This window comes from Macaca fascicularis, chromosome 3 (assembly GCF_037993035.2).
Source record: "Macaca fascicularis isolate 582-1 chromosome 3, T2T-MFA8v1.1".
NCBI lineage: Eukaryota > Metazoa > Chordata > Mammalia > Primates > Cercopithecidae > Macaca > Macaca fascicularis.
In genome coordinates this window covers 54,514,540-54,534,004 of record NC_088377.1, presented here as the reverse complement: position 1 = coordinate 54,534,004, position 19,465 = coordinate 54,514,540, and the positions used below count along the sequence as shown (strand labels likewise).

The following is a 19,465-nucleotide window of genomic DNA, read 5'->3' as shown; positions in this document are numbered from 1 at the left end:
GGCTGCTGGAGAGGCTAGAACAAAGTATGCAGAAGAAGCTGAGCGGCTCAGGAAGTCTCTTGCTCTCTCTCTCTCTCTTCCCCTTCCAGACACTTTGCTTCCTTTCCTCTTGCCCTTGGACATCAGACTCCAGGTTCTTTGGCCTTTGGGCTCTAGGACTAGCACCAGCAGTCTCCCGGGGGTTCTCAGGCCTTCAGCCTCACACTGGGGGTTGCCCTGTCAGCTTCCTTGGTTTTGCGGCTTTCAGGCTTGGACTGAGCCATGCTACTGGCTTCTCTCTTTCCCCAGCTTGCACAAGACCCATTGTGAGACTTTGCCCTGTAATCATGTAAGCCAATTCTCCCTAATAAACTCCTTTTTTTTTTTTTTGAGATGGAGTTTCGCTCTTGTTGCCCAGGCTGGAGTGCAATGGTGCAATGGAGTGAACTTGGCTCACCACAACCTCTGCCTCCTGGATTCAAGCAATTCTCCTGCCTCAGCCTCCCGAGTAGCTGGGATTACAGGCATGTGCCACCACACCTAGCTAATTTTTTTGTATTTTTGGTAGAGACGAGGTTTCACCTTATTGGTCAGGCTGGTCTCAAACTCCTGACCTTAGGTGATCCACCCGCCTCAGTCTCCCAAAATTCTGGGATTACAGGTGTGAGCCACTGTGCCTGATCTAAACTCCCTTTTACATATATGTATAGCCTATTGGTTCTGTCCCTCTAGAGAAGCCTGATGAATATAGGCAGGTAGAATGTCCACGGTAGTGCAGAAAAGGGTAACATTTACCTCTAAAGCTTGGGCCAAGGGGCAATCATTTCCCCACCTTTGGGATCTGGGCATGTTAGATGCTAGGGGTTCCCACTCTGTAGACTCTCAGAAACTCTAAGACAGAATGAGAGCAATTCATGGTGCAGACTAAGGCAAGGCTCATCAGAGAAGTGAAGACACTGGAGTGTTTACTCACCAGCTTCTGTCACTCATAGGTGGAAGGTCACTCCTGTGGAGTTAAATCCAGGCACATCCAACTTGTGCCCAACTCAAGAGGCGAGCACAATTCTTTGACTAAAGAACCCCATTGGAGACTTAGGAGACCACCAACAGGTATGGAACTTGACAGGGTTTAACTGTGTCTCACCCAAATCTCATCTTGAATTGCAGCTCCCATAATTCCCACGTATTGTGGGAGGGACCTGGTGGGAGGTAATTGAATCATGGGGGCAGTTTCCTCCATACTGTTCTCTTGGTAGTGAATAAGTCTCATGAGATCTGATGGTTTGATAAGAGGAAACCCCTTTCACTTGGTTCTCATTCTCTCTCTTGCCTGCCACCATGTAAGACATGCCTTTCGCCTTCTGCCACGATTGTGAGGCCTCCCCAGCCACATGGAACTGTGAGTCCATTAAACCTCTTTTTCTTTCTAAATTACCCAGTCTCGGGTATGTGTTTATCAGCAGTGTGAAATGGACTAATACAGAACTTCTGCAGGTGACTTCCATGGTAGGCCATGGGCACAAGAACTGGGCACCAATAAGGTTCCTACAATTACTTCTGCCTCTTCAACCAGTATTGGGCAGGGCAAGAGGCCAGGTCAATTGGAGACATTGGTTCCAATAACTGAACATATCTCCCAAATCCTTTTTGTCATCCTCTACATTAGCAAGCTTCTGGCAAAACTCCCTTCCCATAAAAGGCACCTCCAAAGCACCCCTCTGATGTGTCAGAATTTTCTTTCTGAATAAATGCATGCATTTTTCATTTTCACATTCCCAGAGTTGTCAGTAGTTTTGAAATTCTCTTGTAAAACTACTGCTTTGAGCCTTTGTGCAGGGAACAGCAAAATAAATGCTCTGATTACTGCAAAAGATCAGACATGCATGCCGTACAAGACATTATCTTAAAGCCACCACAAAAGACCTCTTCTAGTTTTATTAAAATTGGCAGGCAATGCCGGAGTGCTGGAGCGCAGGGCCAAGGAGCTTGCAAGGGCAATCCACATGCTGTTCAGCACTAATAGGCGACAAGTTCTGATATTCCAAGAAATTCTAATTCGTGGCTGCTTTCACTTTCCCAGAGCCGATATCCAAATTGATTCTGCCTACTTCAGTCTCAATGTGTGAAAATGCTGACAGACAGAAACACCTAAGGGTAAGATGTCTGCCGAGTGATTGGTTAAACAGCTATTCATTTTGAAATATATCTTCGAGAAGCAGAATAACAGAGGGCCACGGTAGCGTGCGGCCCATTAATTATACAGTTGACAAGAAAATTACCCTTCAGATCAACGTTAGTGGAGACTTGGCTGGAAGGGGGGTGTGAGGACGACTGGGGGAGAAACATTCAACAGGTTTATCTGCACAGCCTGCAGTAAGCGAGGCCCTCCTAGCTCAGGAAGGAGTGAATTGGTGTATATGTCACCTATAACATGCTACCACACCGCAGGACAAGCCAATACCCACCTAACAGATGTCCTTACCCTAAAACTCTAGCAAAGGATGCCCTGGTGTGCTTTCAAGGACTAGCTTAGTCCAGTGGAAACAGCACATGAGTGAGAATCATTCTGCACAAGGAACAAGTTCCTGTTCGTGTGATCTGGGGATATTTCGCGACCTGTCATAAGCCTCGTGTCTCTTATTCATAAAACAGGGATGGAAAAAGCAGCCTTAAGGGTAGTTATGAAGAATAAACGGGAACACGGGTAAAGCACCTGTCACATATAGATGCATGTTCAATGCACATGTGCCTGTGTTCCACTTTGGGGTTTTCCTGTGCTCTATGGCAAAATCCTGGGCACCTGGTTGTAACGATGAGAACTCCTGGCTGTGTATCTGCTCCTGCAGCCCTCTCCAGTAGGTCGGAGTGCCTGCCTCTCTAGAAAAGGAGGAGGGGAGTCTAGACGTGGTGTGCTGCTTCTCAGCCCAGGTCTAAATTTCTGGAGGGGCCAGGTGCAGTGACTCATGCCTGTAATCCCAGCACTTTGGGAGGCCGAGGTGGGTGGATTGCTTGAGGTCAGGAGTTTGAGACCAGCCTGGTCAAAGTAGTGAAATTCCATCTTTACTGAAAACATAAAAATTATCCAGGTGTGGTGGTGCATCCCTGTAATCCCAACTATTTGGGAGTTTGAGGCACAAGAATTGCTGGAACCCGGGAGGTGGAGGTTGCAGTGAGCTGAGATCACACCACTGCATCTAGCCTGGGCAACAGAGAGAGACTCTGACTTAAATAAATAAATAAATAAATAAATAAATAAATAAATAAATAAATTTCTGGAGGAAACGAAGCCTCCAATGCTTCTCTGACATCAGGTTGCAACCTCCTTATCTCCCCCTGCTGAGGACGGCCCCTCAGGCTGGCTGGTTCCCCCAAGTGCACTGCTGCATCTTGGATCCCACCTCAACTCTCCCCCAGAATTGATCCTGATTGAGAAACCTAGTCCATCCCACAGAGGCCCTGGATCTAGAGGGCACGTTCCAACTGGGTCATTGCAGGAAAGTTGAATAAGAGGAGCCATAGACACAGCTGTGGCCTTCAGGGACACAAAGGAGGGAGGGCTTAGCGGAGCTCAGAAAGGAAGGGTTTACTTAGCTGTAGCGTTTCATGGAGGGATGCAGCCAGGCCATGGCAGTCTTGCAGGAGTGGAGACTGGAGGATAAAGCCCCTGACTTCGCTCTGCCTTCTCCCATGGCCTGTGTCCAAATCAGAAGCTGGAGAATGAAGAAGCCCATTGCTGTGGCCCGAGCCCAGGTCACTCTTCTGGGGCACAGACAGAGAACAGAGAATAGGGAAGGAGTCAATATACAGCAACAAATACTCAGCCCCACACCAGCCCTGGTGGTACTGTTGAACTGGAACTAGGTGGCAATGAAATGAAACTGACTGGCCTCACAGAACATGAGACTCTCAGGACTCCTTGAAAACACTGGACCAATCTTAGGTGCAAGTTTTTTCAGCTCCATCTCTGACTCCAGTGGCTAATCTTTTTTTTTTTTTTTTTTTTTTTGAGACAGAGTCTTGCTCTGTTACACAGGTTAAAGTGCAGTGGCTCACTGCATCTCAGCTCACCACAATCTCCACCTCCTGGGTTCAAGCAATTCTCCTGCCTCAGCCTCCTGAGTAGCTGGGATTACAGGTGCCCGCCACCTCGCCTGGCTTATTTTTGTATTTTTAGTAGAGACGGGGTTTTACCATCTTGGCCAGGCTGGTCTCAAACTCCTGACCTCGTGATCTGCCTGCCTCAGCCTCCCAATGTGCTGGGATTACAGGCATGACCCATCGCACCCAGCCTCTGGTGAGCTATTTTAAGCAGGCTTCCTCCAGCTTTAAGTGGGTGACACGGCAACTCTTTGCCCTAGACCAGTCCAAGGACACAGCAGAGATTCCTACAGAAATCTCCTCATCTTTTATCCATACACAACCTGAAGTGTGGGGAGTTCATGGTGTGGGGCTACACTTGACTCACAGGCGCCAGGAGCCAGGGACCCCCATCAGTAGTTCAGAAGTGTATTTCATAAGCTGCCTTAAAAGGTCTGAATTCGGCCGGGCACAGCGGCTCACGCTTGTAATCCCAGCACTTTGGGAGGCATAGGCAGGTGGATCACCTGAGGTCGGGAGTTCGAGATCAGCGTGACCAACATGGAGAAACCCCGTCTCTACTAAAAATACAAAATTAGCCGGGCGTGGTGGCGCATGCCTGTAATCCCAGCTAATCAGGAGGCTGAGGAAGAAGAATCGCTAGAACTCAGAAAGCAGGCGTTGCGGTGAGCCGAGATCATGCCATTGCACTCCAGCCTGGGCAATAAGAGCAAAACTCCATCTCAGAAAAAACAAAGGTCTGAATTTTTTTTTATTTTATTTTTTAAAATCTGTATAAAGTGGCCAGGCACGGTGGCTCATGCCTATAATCCCAACATGTTGGGAGGCTGAGGCTGGAGGGTTGCTTGAGACCAAGAGTTTGAGACCAGCCTGGGCAACAGAGTGAGACCTCATCTCTTCCAATAAAAATATAAATAAAAAAATTAGCAGAGCAAGGTGACCTGTGCTTGTATTCCCCACTACTCCAGAGGCTGAGACAGGAGAATTGCTTCAGCCCAGGAGTTTGAGGCTACAGTGAGCTACGATCATGCCACTGCACTCCAACCTGGGCTACAGAGTAAGACCCTGTCTCAAAAAAAAAAAAAAATTGTCTGGGGTACAAGTGTAATTTATGGATAGATTGTATAATGGTGAATCCGGGCTTTTAGAGTATCCATCACTCAAATAACGTATGTTGTACTCATTAGGTAAATTTTATTATCCACCTCCCTCTTACCCACTCTCATGCTTCTAAGTCTCCATTTTGTATCATTCCACAGTCTACATTCAAAAGGTCTGAATTCTGCTTTTTGACTTTAACACTCTGGGACCTGAACCCATTAATTTTCACCTAGTTCCTATAATCCCTTTGCCTGAGCAGGTGATATTGTTTCCAGAATCTCTCACTGACCTGGATTTAACTCCCTGCTCTAGATTTCAGACTCTTAGGATGCTAAATTTCCTGCCCAATCCACTGAATCATACCCAGGATCCTGGCTGCAAACAGATGAAAAACTAAACCTGGGGTATTTGAGAATTACATACAAGGTTTATTTACACGGTACAAGTTGTTATTGGTTCTAGGCCCAGGGAGAAAGCTCCAGTCTTCCACAGTGGTAGATGACTCTTGTCACTTATCTTTTTTTTTTTTTTTTTTTCATGAGATGGAGTTTCGCTCTGTCACGCAGGCAGGAGTGTAGTGGTGCAATCTTGGCCCACTGCAACCTCCACCTCCGGGGTTCAAGTAATTCTCCTGGCTTAGCCTCCTGGGTAGCTGGGATTACAGGCAAGCGCCACCACGCCCTCTGTATTTTTAGTAGACACAGGGTTTCACCATTGTGGTCAGGCTGGTCTCGAACTCCTGACCTCATGATCTGCCAGCCTCAGCCTCCCAAAGTGCTGGGATTACAGGTGTGAGCCACCATGCCTGGCCTCTGTGACTTATCTTTGAGTTGGTTTTCCATCCTTCTCCTCTGGTCCCTCACTCTAATTCCCTGCCACCATTTTGCAGATAAACTCCCTGCACTCCTCCAGCCTCTGTCTCAATACCTGCTTCCCAGGTGCCTGGCTACCTAAACTAAAAGGGATTCTTTCTCAAGTACAATTTCAGGACTTCTGGAAGGTCCAGCCATTTCAGAGCCAATTCGTTCCTTCTAATTCACACTCAAAGCCCATCTCTCTCTTCCTCCATGCTGTTGAGAGCACCTAGGATGTCTGGCCATTCTCTGACCACTGTGCTCTGGGAATGGCTTCTCCATCCCTTTCTGTCTTCTCTCCAGCCCTTAGATCCATCCTTCTGAACAGGCCCCTGGAGACCTCCATGCATATGGTTTCTTTGTACCTTGGAACAAGAGAGGATCTCTCTAGATTGGAGGCATCAGAAGCAGTTAGGAAACTGTGGACCTGACAAAAGACCATATAGCAGGGGAGATGAAGAGAGGTGGATGGAGCTGAGAAAATCAAGGGATGTGTAAGATTTAATGTGGAAGTATAGGATTTAATGGCTGTGGGAAGGCATGGGAAAAAACAAAGGCAAGGCTAGGTCCAAGCTTCTCCCTTGGGTGCTGTTGGTTAGACCACAGTCTCTGAGAATATTTGCTAGTGGAAAGATCATAGTAATTCCAGTCATCCTAGCTTCTCTCCCTACCAAATGCTGACCTCTTCTACACATGTTCAGCCAGGTTCCATCTGATACTTTGGGTCTAGAACTCTACATGTCTCTAAAAGGCATTCTTTTTTGGTTGAACTAACACAAGGTAGAATTTTTAAAATTCAATTTTGCCAAGAAATCTGAAGAAAACCAAATTATGCTAAAGATGTGGTGGCTCACGCCTGTAATCCTAGCACTTTGGGAGGCCGAGGCGGGTGGATAGCTTGAGGTCAGAAGTTTGAGACCAGCCTGGACAACACGATGAAACCCTGTCACTCTAAAAATACAAAAATTAGCCGGGCATGGTGGTGCGCACCTGTAGTCCCAGCTACTAGGCAGGCTGAGACAAGAGAAACACATAAATCCAGGAGGTAGAGGTTGTAGTGAGCTGAGATCATGCCACTGTACTCCAGCCTGGGCAACAGAGCAAGACTCTGTCTCAAAAAAAAAGAAAAAAAAAAAAACACTTGGAGGGGTGACACACTAGTTTGCCTGGCAATTTGCAAGGCATGGAGTTTCTTACTTCCTGTTCTCAGTGCTACAGAGGACTTCCTCTGTCCTTTCCTGGCCTTAGCAATTACCCCATCATCTGCATGCTATTTCCTAAGGAGATGGAGGACATCTTTTTCATTCATAGCCCTGCTTGAGCCACAGATAGTGCTTGCATTGAGACCTGTTGCGACAGCCAGAGTCTGGGATGGAGAAAAGTCAGTCTGGATACATAAGAATATACAGTCCAAAACCACTTATGGGGAAGACTCAGGTCAAAAAGGGACAGGGGACAGGGGCCAAACCACAAAGACAAAATTCTAGATAATCATTCCAAACAATGGTGACATGAGACAGAAGCACCACCCCACCCCTGCCCAGCCCCCACTGCGAGGCTGGAAAAGCAAGATCTCAATGCTAGTCAGAAAACTGAGGCTGGACAATTTGCAATTGCAAAAATATGGAACCAACCCAAATGCCCATCAATCAATGAGTGAATAAAAAAATGTGGTATGTATAGATACAATGGAACATTACTCTGCCATAAAAAGGAATGAATTAATAGCATTTGCAGTGACCTGGATGAGATTGGAGACTATTATTCTAAGTGAAACAACTCAGGAATGGAAAACCAAACATCTTGTGTTCTTACTCATAAGTGGGAACCGAGCTATGAGGATGCAAATGCATAAGAATGATACAATGGACTTTGGGGACTAGGGGACAGGAAGGGAAGGGGATGAGGGATAAAAGACTACAAATTGAGTGCAGTGTATACTCCTCGGGTGACAGGTACACCAAATCTCACAAATCACCACTAAAGAACTTACTCATGTAACCAAACACCACCTGTTCTCCAACAATGTATGGAAATAAAAAAAGGAAGAAAAAAAAAGAAAACTGAGGCTGAGAAGTGTGAGTGAAGGCGGTGAGTGAAGGAAGGTGTCAGAGAATAAAGGACAGGCTGGGGAAAGGCTTGCTCTTGGCATGGATGTCAGTTTCCAGTTGCAAATGTCTTTCCCATGCAATGCATTGGAAGAGGGCACAAGAGGCCGGACACGGTGGCTCACACCGGTAATCCCAGCACTTTGCGAGGCTGAGGTGGGCGGATCACCCAAGGTCAGGAGTTCAAGACCAGCCTGACCAATATGGTGAAACCCCATCTCTACTAAAAATACAAAAATTAGCTGGGCGTGGTAGCACATGCCTGTAGTCTCAGCTACTTGGGAGGCTGATGGGGGAAAGCCGCTGGAACCCAGAAGGCGGAGGTTGCAGTGAGCCGAGATTGCGCCACTGCACTCCAGCCTGGCAACAGAGCAAGACTCTGTCTCAAAAAAAAAAAAAAAAAAAAAAAAAAAAAGCACAAGTTTAAGGTCATAGATTCTGTCCTAGGAGAATGCAGCCTTCCATCATAACCAAGACAGGCTTGTTTACTGAGAGTGGATGTGGTGAGCCAGGCACTGTTGCAAGGCCCTTGACTCACACATTTTGTGAATGCTTTCCAGTTTTAAGGTGGAGATTATTTCCCTGACCTATCAAATTAGATACATAGAAATTAAGAAATTAGAACCTGGAGAAGTCAAATTACTTGCTAGCTGTGCTGAGATTTGAATATAGGTATATTGGTTTCCAAAGCCCCTGGTTGGTTGGTTGGTTGGTTTGAGACAGAGTCTTGCTTTGTCATCCAGACTGGAGTGCAGTGGTGCGATCTCAGCTCATTGCAACCACCGCCTCCGAGCCTCAAGCAATTTTCCTGCCTCAGCCTCCTGGGTAGCTGGGATTACAGGCATGTGTCATGACACATGGCTAATTTTTGTACTTTTAGTAGAGATGGGGTTTCACCATATTAGCCAGGCTGGTCTCAAACTCCTAACCTCAAGTGATCCACCCACCTTGGCCTCCCAAAGTTCTGGGATTACAGGCCCAAGATTATACCACGTCCGGCCCAAGTCCCTATTATTTTTATTAGAATATTCTAATTTCTCTGAATATACTTGGCTTCTCTCCCTCCTGAAGTGCTATTTATATCACGCTTTGGCTCAACCATGGTATGAGACATATGGCATCTCAAGAACATGAGCAAGCAGGAATGAAGAAATCAGGGGCCGATGAGTCAAGAACTAGCCCAAGCCTAACTCTAAATTCTGTGGTGTCTGGGGTAAGGGTATGAATGGAGGCCTGCACAGCACACCCCAAAATATTGACAAGTTGTAAGTCAAGTCACCAGACTGATCAATCCAATATGATCTATCCATCATCCTCGACAAATAGATTTTCATAATAACCCAACAAGCCAAGTTAGAGTTGAGAGTTCTTGGGGTATCTCTAGGTTCTGTGCTTGTGGCATTATGGTGCCTCTCAGCCCCCAGGCTGACACTTCTTTTTTTTTTATTTTGAGATGGAGTCTCACTCTGTCACCCAGACTGGAGTGCAGTGGCGCAATCTCGGCTCACTGCAGCCTCTGCCTCCCAGGTCAAGCGATTCTCCTCCCTCAGCCTCCTGAGCAGCTGGGATTACAGGCACCCACCACCACGCCTGACTAACTTTTGAATTTTTAGTAGAGACGAGGTTTTGCCTTATTGGCCAGGCTGGTCTCGAACTCCTGACCTCAGGTGATCCTCCCACCTTGGCCTCCCAAAGTGCTAGGATTACAGGCATGAACCACTGTGTCCAGACTAGAACCCTCACTTATTTCTGGAGAGAACAACAGAGCCAGATTAGCAACAGGTGGCACCAGGAGGACAGGTAACAGTAGGTAACAGTAGGGAGGAAGAGAAGTTCCAGGCTTCTCTCCTCCTGGCAGGGCAAAGACTGCTGATCAACTTCTGCCCAGGGCAGGTCTGGCTCAGGAACACACTGAATCTGACAGCTGTAATGAAGGGTACCAGTGATTCTAATCAGAAGAGACTAGGGAAGGCAGGGGCTGATCATTTCCCTATTAGGAGTGACAATATAAACAGTGAGAAGGGCAGGGAGGCTTCCCTGCTTGCTAACCATAACTCCACCCAAAGTCAGCTTAAACCACTTACAGCCAGTTTAGAGATCTACCAGGGAAGCTTCAAGACGCTCTGTTAAAGGCTGGGAGCAGTGGCTCATGCCTGTAATCCCAGCACTTTGGAAGCCTAAGGCATGAGAATCACTTGAGTCCAGGAGTTCGAGACCAGCCTGGGAAACACAGTGAGATTTCCATGCCTACAACAAATTTTAAAAGTTAGCCGAGCATGGTGGCGTGCACCTATAGTCTCAGCTACTCAGGAGGCTGAGACAGGACTACAGGGGAAGTGAGATATGATCATGCCACTGCCCTGCAGCCTGGGCAACAGAGCAAGACACTATCTCTTAAAAAAAGAAAAAGAGGCTGAGTGCAGTGGCTCACGCCTGTAATCCCAGCACTTTGGGAGGCTGAGGCAGGTGGATCACTTGAGGTCAGGAGTTTGAGACCAGCCTGGCCAACATAGTGAAACCCCATCTCTACTAAAAATACAAAATATTAGCCAGTGGTGGTGGGTGCCTGTAATCCCAGGTACTTGGGAGGCTGAGGCAGGAGAATCGCTTGAACCTGGGAGGCAGAGGTTGCAGTGAGCCGAGATTGTGCCACTGCACTCCAGCCTGGGTGACAGGAGTGAAACTCCGTCTCAAAAAAAAAAAAGAAAAGAAAAGAAAAGAAAAAGAGATGCTCTGTTAGATCTGAAACTACTGATTGGTGACTGGGGTTGGTGGGTAGGAAGTAGGGACTGTTGTTAACATGTTAAGGCTCCACAGCTCTCCAGTGCCTTCCACTGCATAAATCCTCTTTCTAAACGCATACTCTTTTATTTTTCTTTTCTTTCCTTTTTTTTTAGACAAGCTCTTGCTCTGTCACCCAGGGGCTGGAGTGCAGTGTCGTAATCTCAGTTCACAGCAGCCTCAACCTCCCAAACTCAAACGATCCTCCCTCCTCAGCCTTCTGAGTAGCTGGGACCACAGGCATGCACCTCCATGCCTGCCTAATTTTTGTTTGTTTGGTAGAGACCGGGTCTCTCTATGTCGCCCAGGCTGGTCTTGAACTCCTGGGCTCAAGCAATCCTCCCACCTTGGCCTTCCAAAGTGCAGGTGTGCACCACCTCAACTGGCCTAATACATACTCATTTTTTAAAAGAAAACATACTTTCTATTATCATTCCATTCCATCTGTATTTACATTTGGCTGTTTATTTGGAATAAGTAAGTCTGTTTTGAATTTTCACACAATTTTTTAAAAATTGGATGACATCACTACTTTGGCTGCCCTGAAACCTATCATTACAGTACTGTCAGAGATAAACAGTGGAATTTAGACAGCGGAAGTTCAGCAGACCCTCTGATTTTGTCAATTAACTACTTCATACGTTGAGAATGTTATTTAACTTTTTCAGCCTCAGCTTCCTCTTGTCTCATGCAACTTAAAGGATGTTTCAGGTTCCCATGGGATAAAGCAGAAGCTAAAGCACTTTCCAGGTAACATGATGCTACACAAAGAGCATTGCTTTAGAATGAGATGGGGGAGGGTTTAACTGTGGTTCCACCATTTACTAATCGTGTAATCTTGGGCATGTTTCTTAAGCAACTTGACTTTGAGTTTTTTCATTTGTAACACAGTGGACACAATACTTTTTTCTTCTTCTTCTTATTTTTGAGACAGAATCTCGCTCTGTTGCCCAGGCTGGAGCGCAGTGAGGCAGTCACCATTCACTGCAGGCTGGACCTCACAGGCTCAAGCAATTCTCCCACCTCAACCCCCAGAGTAGCTGGGACTGCAGGTGTGCACCATCATGCCTGGCTAACATTTTTAGTTTTTGTAGAGACAAGGTCTCACTCTGTTTCCCAGGCTGGTCTCAAATTCCTGGCCACAAGTGATCCTCTTGCCTTGGCCTCCCAACGTGCTGGGACTACAAACATGAGGTACTACATCTGGCCACAATACTTTTTACTATTGTAGAGATTTGAATGAAATAATAGTAAAGGAAATGAATACAGTTGCTTCCATATGGTAGATAGTTACAAATATTAATTTCCTTCAATTTTCCTAGAATAAAATATTATAAGAGTTCTGATTAAACCCAATTGATTGACCTGGATATTTTTTTCTAATTCTTCTCAAAATAAAGGAAATCAAAGTTATAAAACCAAAGGATACTATAATAATTCTAGGGGACTTTAATACTCCACTTTCAATAATGAATAGACCATCTAGACAAAAGAAGATCAACAATGCCTTAAACCAACTAGATCTAACAAATATCTACAAAACATCCATCCACCAACAACGAGATACAGATTCTTCTCAACTGCACATGGAACATTCTCCAGGATGGACCATACATTAGTCCACAAAATAAGTCTTAATAAACTTAAGGTAGACCGGGCACGGTGGCTTATGCCTGTAATCCCAGCACTTTGGGAGGCCAAGGCGGGTGGATCACCTGAGGTCGGGAGTTCAAGACCAGCCTAACCAACAGGGAGGAAACCTGTCTGTACAAAAACAAACAGACAAACAAAAAACAAAAAAATTAACCTGGCATGGTGGCGCGTGCCTGTAATCCCAGCTACTCAGGAGGCTGAGACAGAATCACTTGAATCCGGGAGGCAGAGGTTGCCGTGAGCTGAGATTGCACCATTGCACTCCAGCCCGAGCAACAAAAGCAAAATTCCATCTGAAAAAAAAATTTAAAAAGGTAGAAGTCATACAAAGTTATCTGCTCTAATCACAATGAATAAAATCAGAAATCTAGACCAAGACGAAAATGAAAATTCACAAATACATGAAAATTAACCAACACACTCTTAATCAATGGGTCAAAGAAGAAATCACAAGGGAAATTAGAAAATATCAGAGATGAATAAAACATTTTTTTAACTTTCAATTAAAAAGTAAACTTTAATGTTGAAAATGCAAACTTGAGGACGACAGAAAAGATCACAGGCAAGGCTATCACCTCACACTTGGAAGGCTGCACAGTAGCCAGGCAGAGGCACTCCTCACTTCCCAGACGGTGGGCAGCTGGGCAGAGGTGCTCCTCACTTCCCGGACCGGGCAGCCGCTGGGTAAAGGCGCTCCTCACTTCTCCGACGGGGCGGCGACCCGAGTAGAGGTGCTCCTCACTTCCCAGACGACGCGCAGCTGGGCAGAGGCGCTCCTCACATCCCAGAGGGTTGGCGACCAAGCAGAGGTGCTCCTCACTTCCCAGACGGTGGGCGGCCGGGCAGAGGTGCTCCTCACTTCCCAGACGGTGGGCGGCCGGGCAGAGGTGCTCCTCACTTCCCAGATGGGATGGCAGACAGGCAGAGGCGCTCCTCACTTCCCAGATGGGATGGCAGACAGGCAGAGGCGCTCCTCACTTCCCAGACGGTTCGCAGCTGGGCAGAGGCGCTCCTCACTTCCCAGACGGTGGGCTGCTGGGCAGAGGCCTCCTCATTTCCCGGAAGGTTGGTAGCTGGGCAGAGGCGCTCCTCACTTCCCAGATGGTTGGCAGCTGGGCAGAGGCGCTCCTCATTTCCCAGATGGGGTGGTGACCAAGCAGAGGTGCTCCTCACTTCCCGGATGGGGCGGCGGCCAGGGCCAGGCAGAGGCGCTCCTCACTTCCCACAGTGGGAGGCCAGGCAGAGGCGCTCCTCACTTCCCACAGTGGGAGGCCAGGCAGAGGCGCTCCTCACTTCCCGGACGATGGGCAGCTGGGCAGAGGTGCTCCTCACTTACCGGATGACGGGCAGCTGGGCAGAGGCATTCCTCACTTTCTGGACTGTGGGCAGCTGGTCAGAGGCGCTCCTCACTTCCCGGACGATGGGCAGCTGGGCAGAGGCGCTCCTCGCTTTCCGGATGGTTGGGTTGGCAGCTGGGCAGATGTGCTCCTCACTTCCCGGACTGTGGGCAGCTGGACAGAGGCGCTCCGCACTTTGCGGACAGTTGGAAGCTGGACAGAGGCCCTCCTCACTTCTCGGACTGTGGGCAGCTGGGCAGAGGCGCTCCTCACTTCCCAGACAGGGCGGCGGCTAGGCAGAGGTGCTCCTCACTTCCCAGACAGGGCGGCGGCTAGGCAGAGGTGCTCCTCACTTCCCAGACAGGGCAGTGGCTGGGCAGAGGCCCTCATCACTTCCCAGACGGTTGGCGGCCGAGCAGAGGCGCTCCTCACTTCCCAGTCAGTTGGGCAGCTGGGCAGAGGCGCTCCTCACATCCCAGACGGGGCGGCGGCTGGGCAAAGGTGCTCCTCACTTCCCAGACGGGTTGGCAGCCAGGCAGAGGCGCTCCTCGCTTCCCAGATGGTTGGCAGCCGGGCAGAGTCGCTCCTCACTTCCCAGAAGGTTGGAGGCCAGGCAGGGGCCTCCTCACTTCCCAGTCAGTTGGGCGGCCAGGGAGAGGCGCTCCTCACTTACGGGACTGTGGGCAGGTAGGCAGAGGGACTCCTCACGTCTCGGACAGTTGGCAGCTGGGCAGAGGCGCTCCTAACTTCCTGGAGGGTTGGCAGCTGGGCAGAGGCGCTCCTCACTGCCTCCTCATTTCCCAGATGGTTGGCAGCTGGGCAGAGGTGCTCCTCACTTCCCAAAAGTGTTGGCTGGGCAGAGGCGCTCCTCACTTCCCAGAAAGTTGGTGACTGGGCAGAAGTACTCCTCACTGTGCTCCTCACTTCCCGGAAGGTTGGCAGCAGGGCAGAGGTGCTCCTCACTTCCGGGATGGTTGGTGGCCGGACAGAGGTGCTCCTCACTTCCTGGACGAGTTGGTGGCCGGGCAGAGGAGCTCCTCACTTCCCGGACTGTGGGCATCTGGGCAGAGGCACTCCTCGCTTCCCAGACAGGGCAGTGGCTGGGCAGAGGTGCTCCTCACTTCCCAGACAGGGCGGCGGCTGGGCAGAGGTGCTCCTTGCTTCCCAGACAGACAGTTGGCGGCCAGGCAGGGGCACTCCTCACTTCCCAGTCAGTTGGGCGGCCGGGGAGAGGCACTCCTCACTTCCCAGACCGTTGGCAGCTGGGCAGAGGTGCTCATCCCTTCCCAGACGGCTGGCAGCTGGGCAGAGGCGCTCCTCGCTTCCCAGACAGGGCGGCGGCCGGGCAGAGGCGCTCCTTACTTCCCAGATGATTGGCAGCTGGGCAGAGGCGCTCCTCACTTTCTGGACTGTGGGCAGCTGGGCAGAGGCGCTCCTCACTTCCCGGACTGTCAGCAACTGGGCAAAGGCGCTCCTCACTTCCTAGACAGGGCGGCGGCTGGGCAGAGGCGCTCATCATTTCCCAGATGGGTTGGCAGCTGGGCAGAGGCGCTCCTCGCTTCCCGGACTGTGGGCAGCTGGGCAGAGGCGCTCCTCGCTTCCCGGATGGTTGGCAGCTGGGCAGAGGCGCTCCTCTGTTCCCGAACGGTTGAAAGCTGGGCAGAAGCGCTCCTCACTTCCTGGACGGTTGGCAGCTGGGCAGAGGCGCTCCTCTCTTCCCAGACGATTGGTAGCTGGGCAGAAACGCTCCTCACTTCCCGAACTGTAGGCAGCTGGGCAGAGGCACTCTTCACTTCCCTGACGGGGTGGCAGCCGGACAGACGTGCTCCTCACTTCCCGGACCGGGTGGGAGCCGGGCAGAGGGGCTCCTCACTTCCCAGACGATGGGCAGCTGGGCAGAGGCCCTCATCGCTTCCCAGACTGGGCAGCCGCCGGGCAGAGGCCCTCATCGCTTCCCAGATGGTTGGCAGCCGGGCAGAGTCTCTCCTCACTTCCCAGTCAGTTGGGCGGCCAGGGAGAGGCGCTCCTCACTTCCCGGACGGGTTGGCGGCCGGGCAGAGGAGCTCCTCACTTCCTGGAAGGTTGGCAGCTGGGCAGAGACGCCTCCTCACTTCCCAGAAGGTTGGTGGCTGGGCAGAGGCCTCCTCACTGTGCTCCTCACTTCCCGGACGGTGGACAGCCGGGCAGAGGCGCTCCTCACTTCCGGGACGGCTGGCGGCCGGGCAGAGGAGTTCTTCACTTCCCGGACGGTTGGCAGCGGGGCAGAGGCGCTCCTCACTTCCCAGAAGGTTGGTGACTGGGCAGAGGCCTCCTCACTGTGCTCCTCATTTTCCGGACGGTGGGTGGCCTGGCAGAGGCGCTCCTCACTTCCCTGACGGTGGGCGGCCGGGAACAGGCGCTCCTCACTTACGGGACGGTGGGCGGCCGGGCAGAGGAGCTCCTCATTTCCGGGACGGTTGGCGGCCGGACAGAGGCTCTCCTCACTTCCCGGAAGGTTGGCGGCCGGGCAGAGGCGCTCCTCACTTCCCAGAAGGTTGGTGGTTGGGCAGAGGCCTCCTCACTGTGCTCCTCATTTCCCCGACAGTGGGCGGCCGGGCAGAGGCGCTCCTCACTTCTCTAACAGTGGGCAGCTGGGCAGAGGCGCTCCTCATTTCCCTGACGGTGGGCGGCCGGGCAGAGGCGCTCCTCACTTCTCTAACAGTGGGCAGCCAGGCAGAGGCGCTCTTCACTTCCGGGACGGTGGGCGGCCGGACAGAGGCGCTCCTCACTTCCGGGACGGTGGGCGGCGGGCAGAGGCGCTCCTCACTTCCGGGATGGTTGGCGGCCAGGCAGAAGCGTCTCTCACTTCCCGGGCTGCAGAAGCGCGTCTCACTTCCCAGACAGTTGGCGGCCAGGCAGAGGTGCTCCTTACTTCCCAGACAGTGGGCAGCTGGGCAGAGGCGCTCCTTACTTCCCAGACTGGGCGGCGGGCGGGCAGAGGCGGTCCTTACTTCCCAGACGGTTGGCTGCAGGGCAGAAGCGCTCCTCATTTCCCAGAGGGGGCGAAATAAAAATTTTTTAAAAAGACACAACATACCGGCTGGTTGCTGTGACTCAAGCCTGTAATCCTAGCACTTTGGGAGGCCAAGGAGGAGGGATCACCTGAGGTCAGGAATTCAAGATGAGCCTGACCAACATGGTTAAATCCTGTCTGTACTAAAAATACAAAAATTAGCTGGCCATGGTGGTGGGTACCTGTAATCTCAGCTGCTCCGGAGGCTAAGGCAGGAGAATCGCTTGAACCCGGGAGGCAGAGGTTGCAGTGAGCTGAGAACGAGCTGCTGCGCTCTAGCTTGGGCGACAGAGTGAGATTCTGTCTCAAAACAAAACAAAACAAAAAACCAAAAAACACAACATATCAAAACGTATGGTATACAGCAAAGGCAGTGTGCAGAAGGAAATGTTTAATTGTAAATGTTACATTAAAAATGAAGGAAGATCTCAAATAAATAAGCTAACTCTCCAACATAAGCAACTAGGAAAAGCAGAAAAAATTAAACACAAAGCTAGCAGAATGAAGGAAATCATAAAGATTAGCACAGAGAAAAATAAAATAGAGAATATAAAAAACAGTAGAGAAAATAAAAAACAGTAGAGAAAATCAATAAACTAAAATTTATTTCTTTCAAAATTGGCAAACCTTTAGCTAGACTGACAAAAAAGAGAGAAAAGATAAGCAACTTAAATCAGAAATGAAAAAGAAGATATATCACTACAGATCTTACGTAAATAAGAATTGTAAAGGAATACTAAGAATTGCAAACCAAAAAATTAGATAACATAAGTGAAATAATGAAGTTTCTAGAAATACACAAATTATCTAAACTGACTCAAGTCTTGACAAATAGAGACTCTCAATAGATCCATAACGTTAAAGGGATTGAATAATCAAAATCCCCCAAGAAGGAAAAGTTTACAACCCGATGCCTTCAACAGTGAATTCTAACGTTTAAAGAATTAGCGTCAATCCTGCTGGAATTACAAAGTGTAATCCCAGCACTTTGGGAGTCCGAGGCAGGCAGATCACAAGGTCAGGAGTTCGAGACCAGCCTGGCCAACATGGTGAAACCTCATCTCTATTAATAACACAAAAATTAGCGGGGCTTGGTGGTACCTGCCTGTAGTCCCAGCTACTTGAGAAGCTGAGGCATGAGAATCACTTGAACCCTGGAGGCAGAGGTTGCAGTGAGCCGAGATTGGGTGACAGAGTGACACCCCATCTCAAAAAAAAAAAAAAGAAGAAAAAGAAAAAGGAAGAGGAAACAGAATTCACATCAATCCTTGTCAAATTCTTCTAAAAATTGAAGAGGATGAAACATTTCCTTTAAAATGGTACATTTCAACATCATTAATTGCATTCACAATAATGCACAATCTTCATCTATTTCCAAAATTTTTCATCACTCCCAAACAAAAATTCTTACCATTCAGCAATAACTCCGATGAATTTGCTGATTTTGATATATTTGTCTCTGTGAATTTGTTCACTCCAGATTGTATTAGTCAGTTTTCACACTGCTGAATAAAGATATACCCAGGCCGGGCGCGGTGGCTCACGCCTGTAATCCCAGCACTTTGGGAGGCCGAGACGGGCGGATCACGAGGTCAGGAGATCGAGACCATCCTGGCTAACACGGTGAAACCCCATCTCTACTAAAAAATACAAAAAACTAGCCGGGCGAAGTGGCGGGCGCCTGTGGTCCAAGCTACTCAGGAGGCTGAGGCAGGAGAATGGCATAAACCCGGGAGGCGGAGCTTGCAGTGAGCTGAGATCCGGCCACTGCACTCCAGCCTGGGCGACAGAGCCAGACTCAGTCTCAAAAAAAAAAAAAAAAAAAAAAAACTAGCCGGGCGAGGTGGCGGGCGCCTATAGTCCCAGCTACTTGGGAGGCTGAGGCAGGAGAATGGCGTGAACCCGGGAGGCGGAGCTTGCAGTGAGCTGAGATCAGGCCACCGCACTCCAGCCTGGGTGACAGAGCAAGACTCCGTCTCAAAAAAAAAAAAAAAAAAAAGATATTCCCAAGACAGGGCACTTCTTACATGGCAGCAGACAAGAGAGAATTGAGAACCAAGTGAAAGGGGTTTCCCCTTATAAAACCATCAGATCTCATGAGACTTATTCACTACCAGGAGAACAGTATGGGGGAACCGCCCCCATGATTCAGTTACCTCCTTTTGGGTCCCTCCCACAACATGTGGGAATTATGGGAGCAACAATTCAAGATAAGATTTGAGTGGGGACACAACCAAACTAAATCACAGATGTTTCGTATAAGTGGAATCACATAATGTTTACCATTTTGTGTTTTGCCTTTCACTCAGCATATTTTCAAGGTTCATCCACGTTGTAGCATGCATCCAAACTTTGTTTTTTTATGCCTGAATAATACTCCATTATATAGATACATCATAATTTGATTATACATTGGTTTTCACCTTTTGTTTCCTTGTTTTTACCTCTTGGTTATTATGAATAATCTTGCAATGAATGTTGGCATACAGGTTGTTTGAGTCC

The 19,465-nt window shown here is 49.2% G+C and overlaps 2 protein-coding genes across 2 annotated transcripts in view; both read left to right on the top strand.

Annotated features, from left to right (window-relative positions):
* The window catches only part of LOC135969951 (uncharacterized), a 48,897-nt gene extending 34,092 nt beyond the window's left edge, over positions 1-14,805 (top strand). Inside the window, exons 4-5 of the mRNA XM_074036520.1 lie at positions 2,632-2,683; positions 13,735-14,805. Of these exons, the coding sequence (XP_073892621.1) occupies positions 2,632-2,683; positions 13,735-14,602 (920 nt within the window). The 3' untranslated portion in view covers positions 14,603-14,805. The remainder of the gene's footprint in view (positions 1-2,631; positions 2,684-13,734) is intronic.
* LOC135970113 (uncharacterized) lies at positions 14,805-18,025 on the top strand. The gene is made up of 2 exons (XM_065541824.1): positions 14,805-15,301; positions 15,341-18,025. Exon 2 carries the CDS (start codon positions 15,517-15,519, stop codon positions 17,014-17,016), a length of 1,500 nt encoding a protein of 499 aa, XP_065397896.1. The 5' UTR covers positions 14,805-15,301; positions 15,341-15,516; the 3' UTR covers positions 17,017-18,025.
* The last annotated feature ends 1,440 nt before the right edge of the window (positions 18,026-19,465 follow it).

What these genes read in the sequence shown, in the direction of transcription:
- LOC135970113 (XM_065541824.1), top strand. Translation starts at nt 15,517, where the DNA reads ATGGTTGGCAGCTGGGCAGAGGCGCTCCTCTGTTCCCGAACGGTTGAA.